Below are 13,275 nucleotides of genomic sequence, written 5' to 3'. Positions count from 1 at the left end.
AGAGAAGGGAGACGGGTTAAAAATTGAGTTAACTTTTCGGTAAGATTTTAAAAATCTTACTGTCCTTTGACTTGCTTACATAAAACAATATATTTACTCATGTTGCTGCCCACTGCTTTCTCTCATTCCCTCCTTAGTCCTGCCAAACCTCTTCTTCACAGCACGCTCCCTTCTTGTCTTCATGTCTTGCTTTTTTTTTTTCCCTTTTTTTGTGAGGCTTGCTTGCATGAGCATGAATGGGAATTATCTACTGGAGCATGGGAAACTTAAGAGTGGCTATGTAACCAAAGGAAATCATTCCTCACTCACCCCACCCCCAGGTCTCCACTAACCGCCAACAGTCCCACAACTCTGGGCCTAACGAGCTCCTTCCCCGCCATGACGGAATGTTGCTAGGTGCCACCTTGTTCAGGTAACATCTCTGCTGTGAGTTCATGAGTGCAGTAGCCATGCCCTGTCCAGAAGGCAGTGTTTTTCCATACTAATTTACAATTATATTTCTTTTATAGTCAACTGGGCAGGAGCTTTATATAAACTTTGTTTGCTTTACCACGAGACCTAGAGTTAGTCTCATCATATAAATTGGATAAAAAGATAATAGCCCTCATAAATAAGGTCAAATATTTAGACATCTTTTTTTTTGTATGTTTGTTTTGTTTTGTTTTTTTGAGACAGGGTTTCTCTGTGTAGTCCTGGCAGTCCTGGAACTCATTCTGTAGACCCGGCTGGCCTCTAACTCGGAGATCTATCTGCCTCTGCCTCCTAAGTGCTGGGATTAAAGTCATGTGCTACCACTGAGTGACATAAATAAGATTGAATACCCTCAACTGAGAGATACTCCCTCCTCTGGATAAACTGGAAGAAATAGAGACTTTACCAACATCACCACCTACTGGAAATGTAGACCAATGCATCCCCATACTCGGTAGCCACATTCCTTTACTAATAAAATTATATGTAATTTCCTTTGCTTGGATGAGCCCCGTCTATCAACGTGATATAGAATATGGACATGTGCATTGTTAATTACATTTCTCTATACATGACCTCAAGCAGCTCAATCATGATCTGGGTAGTTTCTTTGATAATCTTGAGAACTATGCTGAGAGCTTTTCAACATCTCTCCCAAATTTATGCGCTTTCTTGGAAGGATATCAGTGTTACTACAGGCAGACCCAAGTGATTTTGAGAGAACCAGAACGACTCAACAGGATAACAGTGCACAGTGGATTTACACATTCAGTTCCTAATGCCTCACAAGACCACCTAAAGATGTAATTACATCATCCAGGATGACATTTGATAATACTGAAGCCAACAAGGCTCTTCCATCACCAAACGCTAGGAAACAGGGCCTTCAGGACTAACAAGCTACTGTGGACTCTGGATTTCTGGATATGGCCTAATATTACCCAAGATTCTATAATGAGGTACTGTATGAGTGCCCTTTTTGTGTAATCAGAGTTTTTGCTGGAGGGGAAGCTCAGATTTTAGGTCAACTTGTCTCTAGCTTCAGTGCCTTCCAACAGGCTATTAAAGGACAGAGATCATAGGCACCACTTGATCTCCCAACAAAACAGACAGGCCACTTCCCTAACAGTAAGGACAGGTACAAACTAAATTTTACAAAGAAGGTCAGCAGGGCCAATAAAGAACCACTCTTTGCATAAGGCCCTTTCCTGGTACTGTTATTTTCTCCTACAGTGATCAAAGGTTGAGAAATTGCCAACTGGCTTCATCTTACCTGTTAAAGTAACTTTTATTCTTCTGTAATAATTGTCATCTCAGAGGCTTACAGTCTCCATTTGAAAACCTAGGACAAGTCATAGAAGCTTCTAGCTTCTGTACAATCTTATCTAGGCCTAGAAAGTTTTCAGCCTCTGAGACTTACTGAGGAATAAGCTCACCCTCTCTAATTCTTTTGAACTCTGGCTGGCTGATTCAACTCAGCTGTTCTGGCTCCAATTCCTCTCCAAGCTGACTGACTCAATCTAGCTTCTCTTGGCTTCTGACTAAATTGCTCCACTTGGACTCAAACTAACTCTAGCAATATGCTCTAATCTTCTGGCTCCTTCTCATTCTCTGTCTTTAACTGTGTCTAGCTGTTCTTTCTTCAACCTGTCTCTGTAAAACTCTCTGGGTAAAATGCCTCCTTCCTCTCTCTTTACCACTCTCTTTTTAGTAGCCTTTCTCTCTCTCTCTCTCTCTCTCTCTTCTTATGACAGTTGGGCATATCCTATTCTGTCAAATCTCCTTTGATTCGTCACTTTGTCTGCCACTCAATTATTAGACATGACTTTCTTTCTTTCTTTCTTTCTTTCTTTCTTTCTTTCTTTCTTTCCTTCTTTCTTTCTTTCTTTCTTTTCTGGTTCTTTTTTTCGGAGCTGGGGACCGAACTTCCTTGCGCTTCCTAGGCAAGCGCTCTACCACTGAGCTAAATCCCCAACCCCTAGACATGACTTTCAAACGTGGGTGCTTCCTTCTACAAACTAGCTTTACCTTCATTGTTGGGGTTTAAAGGTATGTATGAAGGGTTTATCTATAGTCCAGGTAAAGAGATTATAGGTGTGTGAGGTATACCACAACTAGAAATAGCTTTTCTATTTTCAGTAAATAACACAATCTCTGGGTTCCCAGTGTGACTGAATATCTGTAACACTTACCCAAGTTAAACTAAGAGGAGGTTACTGCAAACCAAGGTCTCAGTTCCACCACAGTCTAGGTATGTATGAGGTTCACATACATAAGAGTCAACTTCATTAGACAAGACTAGATCGGAACCCGTGGCAAAGCATTTCAAATATAGCAAGACTATTCACAAACCCCTAGGTCTCGGTTTTAAACTGAGTATGTAAAAAGAGGTTTCAGAATCAGAAGAAACAGATATTAGAGAGTGGTAACAGACAAAGAAAGCTTGTTCTGTGGTACAGGAAGGTACATTTCACCTGTCTGAATAATTTGCCCTTTAAAAAACATGCCCAAGGAGCTGTGGCTTCTTTACCAAGACAATTACAGAGATAACAGGATTGGTGAGGAAATATTGTAGTTGAAAAAAAAACTCACACCCTCCTTGAAACCAAACAAGTACATCAACAAGCAAGCAAGCAAACAAATAAATAGCAGGAAATAATTGAAGAAAGTGGACAATAGGGACAACTCTCTGGTTAAAAAAATAGTTAGACCCGGCTTCCTGATAGGAAAAGAATGGCCTTTGAGCAGGACAGAGCTATGCTCTGCTTCCGAGTGTTTCCCAAAGGCTCGTGTATCGGAGGACTGACCACCAGCCTGCGTCACTACTGGGAAGTTGTGGAAATTTTAGGATGTGGGACCTACTGTGAGTAAGTTAGATCACCCCAAGACTGTGCTTTGTGGGAGAGTCTGGGTCCTCTTCCCCTTTTGTCCTCACCGCTCCCACACTGTCGGAAGGCGAGAAGCTATGTTGCACTGTGTGCTTCCTTCCGCGGTGTTGCCTTACCATAAGGTCAAGTGACCATGGACTGAAGCCACTAAAACCATGAGACTTGATTCCTTTCAAGTTGATTTATCTCAGGTATTTGTCGCAGCGCCAGAAGGCTATTGAACACAGTGGAAAATCAAGGAAAGGAGATCCAAGACCAGGAAATTAGATCCTCGAGGATTAACATTCTACTCAAAATATTTATTTCACCCAACCTCAGAATTCCTATCTACAATATGGGGAACGAGATGCCAAGGATGCTTCTGTCTGTGTATATGATAGCGTTTCTATCTCTCCTGAACGTCTGTACCAGTATGTGCATCTCCGTGTCAATAGTAGGACTTATCCCTTTATTAATTTTATTGGCAGCTTTCTACAGGAACCAAGCTCCTCTGGTAATGGAACATCTCAGGTCACCTGAATGCGAATGTCACTGACCCCCGTGTCTGGCCTCAGACCATCCTCTGTGGGAGAAGAGCTCATTATCCACCAGCTGAGTTTGTCAAGCTCTCAGTACAAAGCACAAGGACACTTTCTGATGTTAGGAACAAGACAGGCGGGCATTCGCCAACTCCACAGGCCCATGGTATAGATAGTACATTGCTGACGGGAAAGATGATCTCCACAGAACGCCCTTGGAGCTGGCCAGGGCTATTTATAGCTTCTGACACAGAAGGTTTCAGGTGGAGCACGGACATCATTGTTAATACCCAGACAAGCTCTGCAGGAAGGCCTATGAGGTCTCCACAGAATGTTCTAAGAACAGAGCTTGTCAATGGGAAGAGATGGATGAAGGAAAATGGAACACACATTAAGACATTCGATGGGAACTGGGATGTGGAACCGTCTTTTGGTTGTCTGTTTTTGCTAGCTTATCAGTGCTCCTCTTCTCTGTCTGTGAGGTCTTTGTCTTCCACTGGTTAGCATTTTCGGTAAGAGGCGTGTTGGTCCGGCTTCTCTGAAGGAATAATCTTTCCATTCAGAAAGGTGTAGGTACCCAGACTCTTCTTCTTTTCTTCATTTTTGATCGCTACATCTTTAGATCTTACCTGATCCAGCCAGCGGCTGGCAAGAAAACACTTCACTAGTGCATCAAAGCTGCTCACATCTCATGAACAGGCTTTGTTCAGTTTCGGCTTATACTACATCACTACCTGAGGCACGCTCTCACGGAATCCCACCCTAACAAGTGCTACTCATTGGTTTGGACCTGATTCTAGTCCCATTTCTTTCAGAGGGCTTTCTCTGATAGCTATGAGGGAGCTCTTCGCTTTCCTTAGGGATTAGAGTAGCTATTAGAATCTTTTCCCTATAACCAGCCAAATCGTGTTAGCTCTTACTTTGCTATGTCAGTTTCTCAAGGTGGAGTCAGCACCCTCTGAGGCAGTGGTCACCATGCTGTTGGAATTAGGGACCCAGTCTACACAGAACGGCATAAAAGGATACTTTTCCTCCTTTGTCTAGAAGGGGCTCTTTGTGCTCATTTGCACAAAGGCAGAGTACGAGTCAGCTTAAGTTCCCACTGCCCTATAATCAATTCCGAACACGTGCAGACCAACTCGGCTGTTATGGACAGATACCATAGTTACTCCCCAAGGAGAAATACCATCTTCCTGGTCCCTGCACAGCACCATTCATCAAATGCTTTCTTTCAAGACATTATCTTTACTGTACACAGAAAGCAGACACAGTTTTCAAGATGAAGCGAAACAAAAGGCATACTCCAAAGAAAACCAGAGAAAGACTCTAATACGAATCAAATTTGGGAGATAATTCAGCAACAACTGTTAAAAGCCCTCGGATTCAAGTGCTGTCAGAGATACAGTGAGGGGAAAAGAAAGGGTGAAGGAGCTGCAAATTCCACAGTGGGGAATCCTGCCCATCCTTAAGCTGCGCCTGGGTTAGCTGAGGGAGAAGAGGAAAGTAATACAGGGCGTGTACTGGGGCATGTAGGCCACCGTCGTTCTCACTCTCTGCTTCAGAGGAGTCTCTGGGTTTTGGTTTTTAGGTAAGTCATGCATGTTGACATGAAGAGTCCCCTCAGAGGAAAGGGTTGCTGTACCAGACCATTTAGTGCCAGCATTGTGAACCAGCAAGGCACCCCATCTAGTTTATAAGCCAAAGTAGACAGTCTCCCCTACTCCCGACCCTCCACACACTGGCCCCAGGAATATGTTGAAGCTCCACATAGGGTCAGACAGGAATGGACTCTAACCTGGTCTCTACTCTTCCAGAGCCTGCAGATAGTCTCCCATGGCTGAAGTTACTGACTGAGATACACTGTCAAAGGGGGCATGTGGCAGCAATGGGCCCTATGTCCCCTAACTCCCACTCTCGATTGAGCTCCATGACCTGGGAAATTCATAATATTCCTGGGTTTTCCCTAGCTTCACTTAGGAGCGAGGGCATTTCCTGTGCTAAAGTTTATCATTCTGAATAAAAGCAAGGAAGGCAAGTTTTATAGGTTCTTCTGAATCACGGCTTTCTAAAAGTCCTTTGTGAAGTAGTATACACACAACAACAGGATGGGGCTATTGTTGCAAGCTCTTAATGTGCCAGCCCACCTACGTAAGAGAGAGAAAACACTGCAAAGATTCCTGTCTAGTGGCAAAACCTTTTATTCCCAGAGTGTAGAGACGATGAAGTTTAAAGAATGGCTTGACACTGTAGACCTCTTTCCACACTTGGGAGTTCTTGGCTCCTAACGAGTCTCACGGTACACAGAGGATGTCACAGGCGTCTCATGTGCCTGTCATTCATTCTGAACTTGCCACCCTGTCTGGTGTCTAACCTGTGGCCAGGCACACCCCGCTGCTCCGAGGAACAGAGTTTTGTATTTACCTTGAGGGCCTTCTGCGCAGATTCACTGGACCCTATTGCGATCAGGTTGGGGCCAGCCATGCTGCAGAAACTCTTTAAATGCAAAGAATCGGCCACGGGGACTGTGGAAACTGCGTAGTCCTATGCAGACAAACAGAAGGAAACACAAGTGCGTTGTTACTAAGCAGGGGAAGTGGGGAGCCTGACTCACAGGTATTGGTGTAGCCGGTTGAATCAAGACAGCTTTGTAGGAAGAATGCAGTTTCCTTCCTTCCAGAATTGACTGTGTTACCGACTCTGCTGGCTAGTTGGAGCAGGATGCTCTGGGAGGGTTGTTTGGATCCCTTGTGGACACTGGGTCAGCAAGAGCTTCATATTCTCACAGGGAACTGAGCTTCCTGAGTGTGTGTGTGTGTGTGTGTGTGTGTGTGTGTGTGTGTGTGTGTGTGTGTGTCTGTTTGTATTCGTTACTAAGCAGTCTTATGAACCACGTTTTCATGCCCACTAAAGGGACCTTTAAGGAAGGCACATGCAATACTCCACAGTTCCCAGTACACAGTAAGCACCCAGTAGTTCTTTACTGGATTTCCCCGGATTCTAATCTGAAAAAAAATAATCACATTTGTTTTAGACATGCCTGGGTCTCCAGACTTTATTTTTTAAAAGTGATTTCTGTCAGAAGCATGTACTGGTGTGTTTGTATGATTATGTACTTGGGAAAGCCAGAAGGTGAATACACTAACTTTCTTGTTCCCGAGAGAGCTCAATGGATCCTAATTATGGAGAAACTTGAATTTAATAGTCTTTAAAATGTCTAGTAAATGTACAAATACTAAGAATAATTTTGTAAAGCTGGTGGAATATAAACACGATTGCTCATGGCATATTGATTCAACGGGGCTATGAATATTTATCAAGCAATTACTCTGAGCCAGGCAGAAACAATACCTCACTTACCTTGAAAGTATCAGCCAAGATCTCAGCACCTCGTTGATTTGTCCTTTTGGAAAGGCCCACAAAAAACTCTCTGCCTGTAATAGATGTGATGGAGCATAGTGAGTCTGTAGCCCTGGGGACTGTACACTGTTTCTTTATGTACAAATAATAGTCTTCAAGTATCACACGGTTCTCTTCTCCGTTGGGAAAGTTCCAAAGAGACTCCTATTTCCATTCCAAAAACGGGTTCAAAAGACTGCTCTTACATAATCCTTTCAAATCCAGAGATGGAAATTATCATGGCAGCTGTTAGGAGCTGGGAGAAGGTGTGAATGGGTAGAGTGGTTGGTGAACAGTGATGGAGTTTCAGCTCGGGAAGATGACCAATGTCTGGTGATGCAGGATGGTGGCTCCCCAGATGTAGGAGAGGACTCATTGCCTCTTTACTGTACCCTTAACATGGCTGCGAATATTCAACACAACCCTTATACCTATGTCTCAGGGAACGTCTTGAAGATGGGGCAGGAAGATTTTAGGAGCCAGAAGAATGGTGAAGATGGGGTCAGTTGGGAGCGATTTTCTATGACAGGAAAATCTAGACATGATTCATGAAATCCCAACAATATGGTTCCAGGGAATCCAGTGTCCTCTCCAGGTTTCCCCCTACAGGCACCAGGCAAGCATGTGGTACACAGGCAGACATGCAGACCAACACCCCCACACATGAAATAGTCAATAATTAAATAATTCTGGGAGGACCTGGGGGCGGGAAAGGATGTGACCAAAAATGCTGTATGAAAAATTAAAGAAAATAACAAAATGTAAGAAATATAAAACCCTAATAATCAGATTTCCTTTACTTTCCTAATTATTTGTGAGAGACAACAGGCTTTTCATCAGATCAATAATCTATGTCCCGGGTTTGGCTGATGGCTTTCTAATGTCATTCGGCATTTATGATGTGCCTCCACTCTGTGTATTTTCAGTGAATCAACAGTCTCCTGGAAGTGGTTCGATAACTTTTCTTTTTCCAGTGGGGTCTGTAAGTCCATTGCTTTACACAAGCATGTCACCAATGTCACCAATGTCACCAATGTCACCAATGTCACCAACATTTCAGTGGGACTAGAATGATCAAATGTGTTCGGTGACGCTAGTCCAATTCCCCCATTGTGTTTTCCCAGTAAGCTTCCACACAGTGGTTTTGGTCTCCAGTGATGCTTGGCTACAGATACACTATTTTATTAGGAATCTGCGTTTCCATTTAGAATTCTAAGAAGAAAACACTGATCTACTTGAAATATGATTCATAGAGGAAATATAGGGTAAATGCTTCATTACTACAGAGGGGGCTGGCAGTCTCCGAACTTACAAGAATGACCACATTAAAATTAAATCCACGGTTATCTATCAGTGAGTCAATGATGAAATCAAAACATAAATTTAGAAAACATTTAGAACTTAAGGATGTAAGAACTACTCACGTCAACAAGGGGTTCTCCCTGGGTATGGAGGAGCAAACCTGTAACTCAGTACTGGGAGGTAGAGGCAGGAGGATTGGGAGCTTATGCTTGTCCTCAATTATACAGTGAATTGGAACCTAGCCTGGGCTACAAGAGACCTTGTCATAAACAAACGAATGAACAAACAAACAGAAAAAAAAGAAAGGAAAAAAGAAAGGGAGAAGGAAGAAAGATTTTATTGAAGTATTTGGAGGGAAATAGATACTTTAGAGAAGTGTCCATTTCAAAGTTGGTGCCAATTCATTGTGTAGGGAAAAGGGGCGGAGTATAAATAAAGACGTTTAAAAGAGGGAGACAAAGAAAGATAAAGAGAAAGGGTTCACAAAAGCCAATATTTGATCTTTTGAAAAGATTAATAAAATTGACAAACTTCCTGAGGGGGAGGGAACTGAGGGAGGTCAGCTCGCTCGAGCATCACAAATGAAAGGGCGTCTAGCTACAGTTGCTACGAAGTTTGAAGAGACAGGAAGAATGATTTTACAGCTAACACTTTGAAAATGGAGGCGAAGACAAAAAGAAAGAAAAAGCTTTAAACATATTAGCAAACTAAGTTAGGCACAGTGTATAGAACTGAGTAGTGGTGGGTTGGTTTTATACCTGATACGCAAGAGCGATCAAGTATCAGAAGGCTGGAATGAAGGAAAGTCAGATGACCATCATACTGAAACAGCAGAAGAGTCTACCCTAGAACCCAGGGTTCACGTGTGAGCCTTAGAGAACATCTCCTATACATGAGCCCACAGGGCGCACACAGGAACAGGCAGAACAGTCCTTGAAGGCTGTGGCAGACAAAATCCAAGAAGCATCGCACTGTACACCCTCAATAAAATAAATACATAAATACTTGGTACTGCATTCTTCTTCACAGAATACTCGTCAAAGTAAAAACCCTCCAGCTCTGTCTACCAACTCATGTCAGAAGTAGAAAAATCACACAAGGATTCGTGCAGTGGTCACCACAGCACTAGGAACTTAGAAGGAGAGAAACATGAAATACAGATACTGAGACAAACTCCAAAGGGAGACCAGGCAAGGGTCGACAGGACAGGAGAGACTGGCTTCCCGAGGCTGAAGTGGGAAGGGCTGGGGACCACATGGGGTTTCTGGGGTCCTGTCAGTTTTCTGTGTTATAAGCCAGGGGTGGACATGCTTACTTTCTTACTGGTCTTTAAACAGCATGTACACATTTATAACCCAGTTATATAAGTCTGTATTTCACAAAATAAGTAAATCGATAAAAGGGTAAGTGGGTGTTATCTGTTCCAGGGAAATGAGATGGAGACAAGTCTTCGCCAGTAGCTGCTGGCGGGGCGGACAGATTTCCCAGCAGGAAGTGGAACTGGAAAGCAGCCCTCCTTCTCTCCATTTCCTGATAGATCGCTAAAGATGCTTTGCCTCTTGGGAAGGAGGAGGCAGAGAGCACGCGGGAAGTGCTTCTCTGGATTGTTTAACTTACCCCGCGCTGCCTGATCTAAAATCCCAGGGGCTAACTTGCACATATTGGAAATGTAACTTATGGTTCATGGATTTTTACACTTAAAAATGTTAAAAAAAATGGTAAATGTTATGGTTTCTCAAAGGAGAGGTGGAAGGAGCGATGAGGGAGACAATGGGGGTTCAAGTGTAGAAATCAGAGGGCAACCTTGAACTCTCTATCTACCTTGCATAAGTCAGGGTCCCTTGGTCATCACTGTGCAAGCCAGGCTGGCCAGCCCCCCGCTTCTGGGAATTCTGTCTCCATTTCTCACTGTAGACACACTGGGACTTCAGACATGTGGTTCTGTTTCTGGCTTTATGTGGGCCCTGGGGAGTAGAGCTCAGATCCTCAACCTTGAGAGGCAAATGCTTCACTCACCGACTCATCTCCCCAGGCCCTCATCTCAGCTTTTAATAGGGTAAGTCTCAAGATAGGAACTTACTGAATGAGTAAAGAAAGATTCAGACAAAATTAGGGCTTAGACTCCATGTGCAGTGAGGCAAAGACATCGGGCTTGGCATGCTGTGGGAAGATCTGTGGTCAAAGGAAGTACTGATGTATGATGAGAGTCTGTCAGGATTAGTGCGGGTGAGCTGTTCGGATCTAATATTAACTCGCTGTAAACAGACCACCTTGATTGAACAGTGTTTTGAAGGACATTTAAACCTGATCCCCGTAAGTTATATTACTGCAGACATGTTCTGGTAAAATAAAAAAAGTACTGCCTTGTAAGGAAGTGTGCCTTACACATCTAGTTCTCACGGAAACCCATTTTCTAAGAGAAAATAGGCTGCTGCTCTGGTCTGTCAGAGAGTGGAAGTTCTACCCTGGGGAGGCACGAAGACTGTTCGGAGGGGCTCCTCCTTGGGAGACTGAGAGAATGGCTTAGGCACAACTAGAGCTATGGTCGGTTCCCTTGATGCCATCACTCTGTGTTTTGAGGGTTCACAGTACTGTAACCCAAATCCAGAGCAGGGCCCTACCCTGTGTCAGACAGCACCAGCACCACTGGATGCTGTTCACAAGAGCCATGGTTTGAACATTGACTTTCAGAGATGGGCGACACAAGGGCTCCAGCCACAGCTACAGGACACCAAGCAAGAAGGCACTGAAGTGTCACAGATTAAGGCCACCTCTTCCTCCTCTCTGTCCTCTTTCACCAGGACTATTCATTAAACCTAAATGTGAGCAAATCGAGTAAATCAATAACTTGTGCTATTTAGAAAACACACAGCCATACTTTGGCTACACACACACACACACACACACACACACACACACACACACACACACACACACGGCACTCATCTGCTAGACTCTCAGACTTACTCCCAAGAAGCTTGGTGCTTGTAGGTCACATGAGGCTGCTTTCTCTAGTCCTCCAGGTCCAATGGCTGTATTTGGACTACACTGGTGAAACTGTTTGACATTTAGGGGCAAACAAAAATCTCACTGTAAATCAGAACCAGAATGTGTCCAAGGACGGAGATTTGATATAATACTACACCATCATAAAGAAGTGGAAAGGTTAAATGCTGTAACTATTGTTTCTTTAGTAGCCATCATATATGGACTCTGGTTAGACCAGCAATCATATTAACATTTATAGCTCATCGAGTTATGCTGGCACAAAGCCAAATCAATTTGCATAGAGATTTATTTGAATTCAATCTTGCCATCTGGAAAGAAATTTTTTGTCAGTGATGCTAATTTTGAGTTAAGCACCTTTTAGTACAAACCCAGTGTAGTGGATTAAATATGCTTGGCCCAGGGAGTGGCATTATTAGGAGGGTGCCGCCTTGTTGTAGGAAGTGTGTCACTGTAGGAGTGGGCTTTGAGACCCTCCTCCTAGCTTCCTGTACACCAGTCTTCTCCTGATGCAGGACTCTCAGCTCCTCCTGCACCATGACTGCCTGGAGGCTCCCATGTTTCTTGCCTTGATGATAATGGACTGAACCTCTGAACCTGTAAGCTGGCCCCAGTCAAATGTCCTTTTAAGAGTTGCCTTGAGGGGCTGGGGATTTAGCTCAGTGGTAGAGCGCTTACCTAGGAAGCGCAAGGCCCTGGGTTCGGTCCCCAGCTCCGAAAAAAAGAACCAAAAAAAAAAAAAAAAAAAAAAAAGAGTTGCCTTGATCATTGTGTCTCTTCACATCAATGGAAGCCCAAACTAAGACACCCGGTATATGGTTACACAGGGGAAATACTGTGCAACATATAGACTCAACTGTAGAAAACCATGTTACATATTAATAATATCCCTGTAAAGGATAACAAATTATGCGTGTGAATGTTCTGGTGACAAAGTGCATTGCAAGGAAGCAGGAGACATATCTAGATATCACAGTCATTATCTCTGAACAGAAGGCCCCTCTTCTTCACTGTGAGTTTCTCAACGTTTAAGATCTCTGTGCTTAGCATTTATTTGATGACTAAAGAAACATCAATGACACAAGCCATGACGGGTTGGGTATTAGACTAGAGGAACAAGAAGACATCCCCACCATCAGGCATTAGAACAGAAGATGGATGCGTGCATACCTGTGAATAGGACGTCCCCACCATCAGGCGTTAGAACAGAAGATGGATGTGTGCATACCTGTGAATAGGACGTCCCCACCATCAGGCGTTAGAACAGAAGATGGATGTGTGCAGCGTGCATACCTGTGAATAGGACGTCCCCACCATCAGGCGTTAGAACAGAAGATGGATGCGTGCATACCTGTGAATAGGACGTCCCCACCATCTAAGGTTGCATTTTCATCTTTCATCTCTACTATGTTGAGCTGAAGTTTTTCCAAAGCCTCTTTCATCATGTCAACCTGTTGAAAAATCAAAGTTTGTATTAATACTGACCACTTGCCAATGTGAAAAATCAACTCTCCACAACCACAACTTCTTAACACTAAATACTCCCCCCCCTCACACACACACACACACACACACACACACACACACACACACACACACACACACACTCTTGTGGATACAGGAGGGTATGTAGTATGGATATACAGTAGAGAACAGGACCAGTGGCGATCATTTCTAACAGGAGAAATTATTTG

General features: G+C 43.6%; 1 protein-coding gene across 3 annotated transcripts in view; it reads right to left on the bottom strand.

Moving 5' to 3' along the window:
- Window positions 1-13,275, bottom strand: part of Ddah1 (dimethylarginine dimethylaminohydrolase 1) — a 132,813-nt gene that overhangs the window by 29,754 nt on the left and 89,784 nt on the right. For 2 of the 3 annotated variants that reach the window (NM_022297.3, XM_017591068.3), the window contains exons 2-4: window positions 12,933-13,032; window positions 7,235-7,308; window positions 6,299-6,418 (exon numbers count right to left, since the gene is read on the bottom strand). In NM_022297.3, the coding sequence (NP_071633.1) occupies window positions 6,299-6,418; window positions 7,235-7,308; window positions 12,933-13,032 (294 nt within the window). Of the gene's footprint in view, window positions 1-6,298; window positions 6,419-7,234; window positions 7,309-12,751; window positions 12,849-12,932; window positions 13,033-13,275 lie in introns of those variants that run through there. The other variant, XM_063282450.1, reaches the window with a different exon arrangement.

This window comes from Rattus norvegicus, chromosome 2, assembly GCF_036323735.1.
Source record: "Rattus norvegicus strain BN/NHsdMcwi chromosome 2, GRCr8, whole genome shotgun sequence".
NCBI lineage: Eukaryota > Metazoa > Chordata > Mammalia > Rodentia > Muridae > Rattus > Rattus norvegicus.
This window is presented reverse-complemented; position numbering and strand designations above follow the sequence as displayed.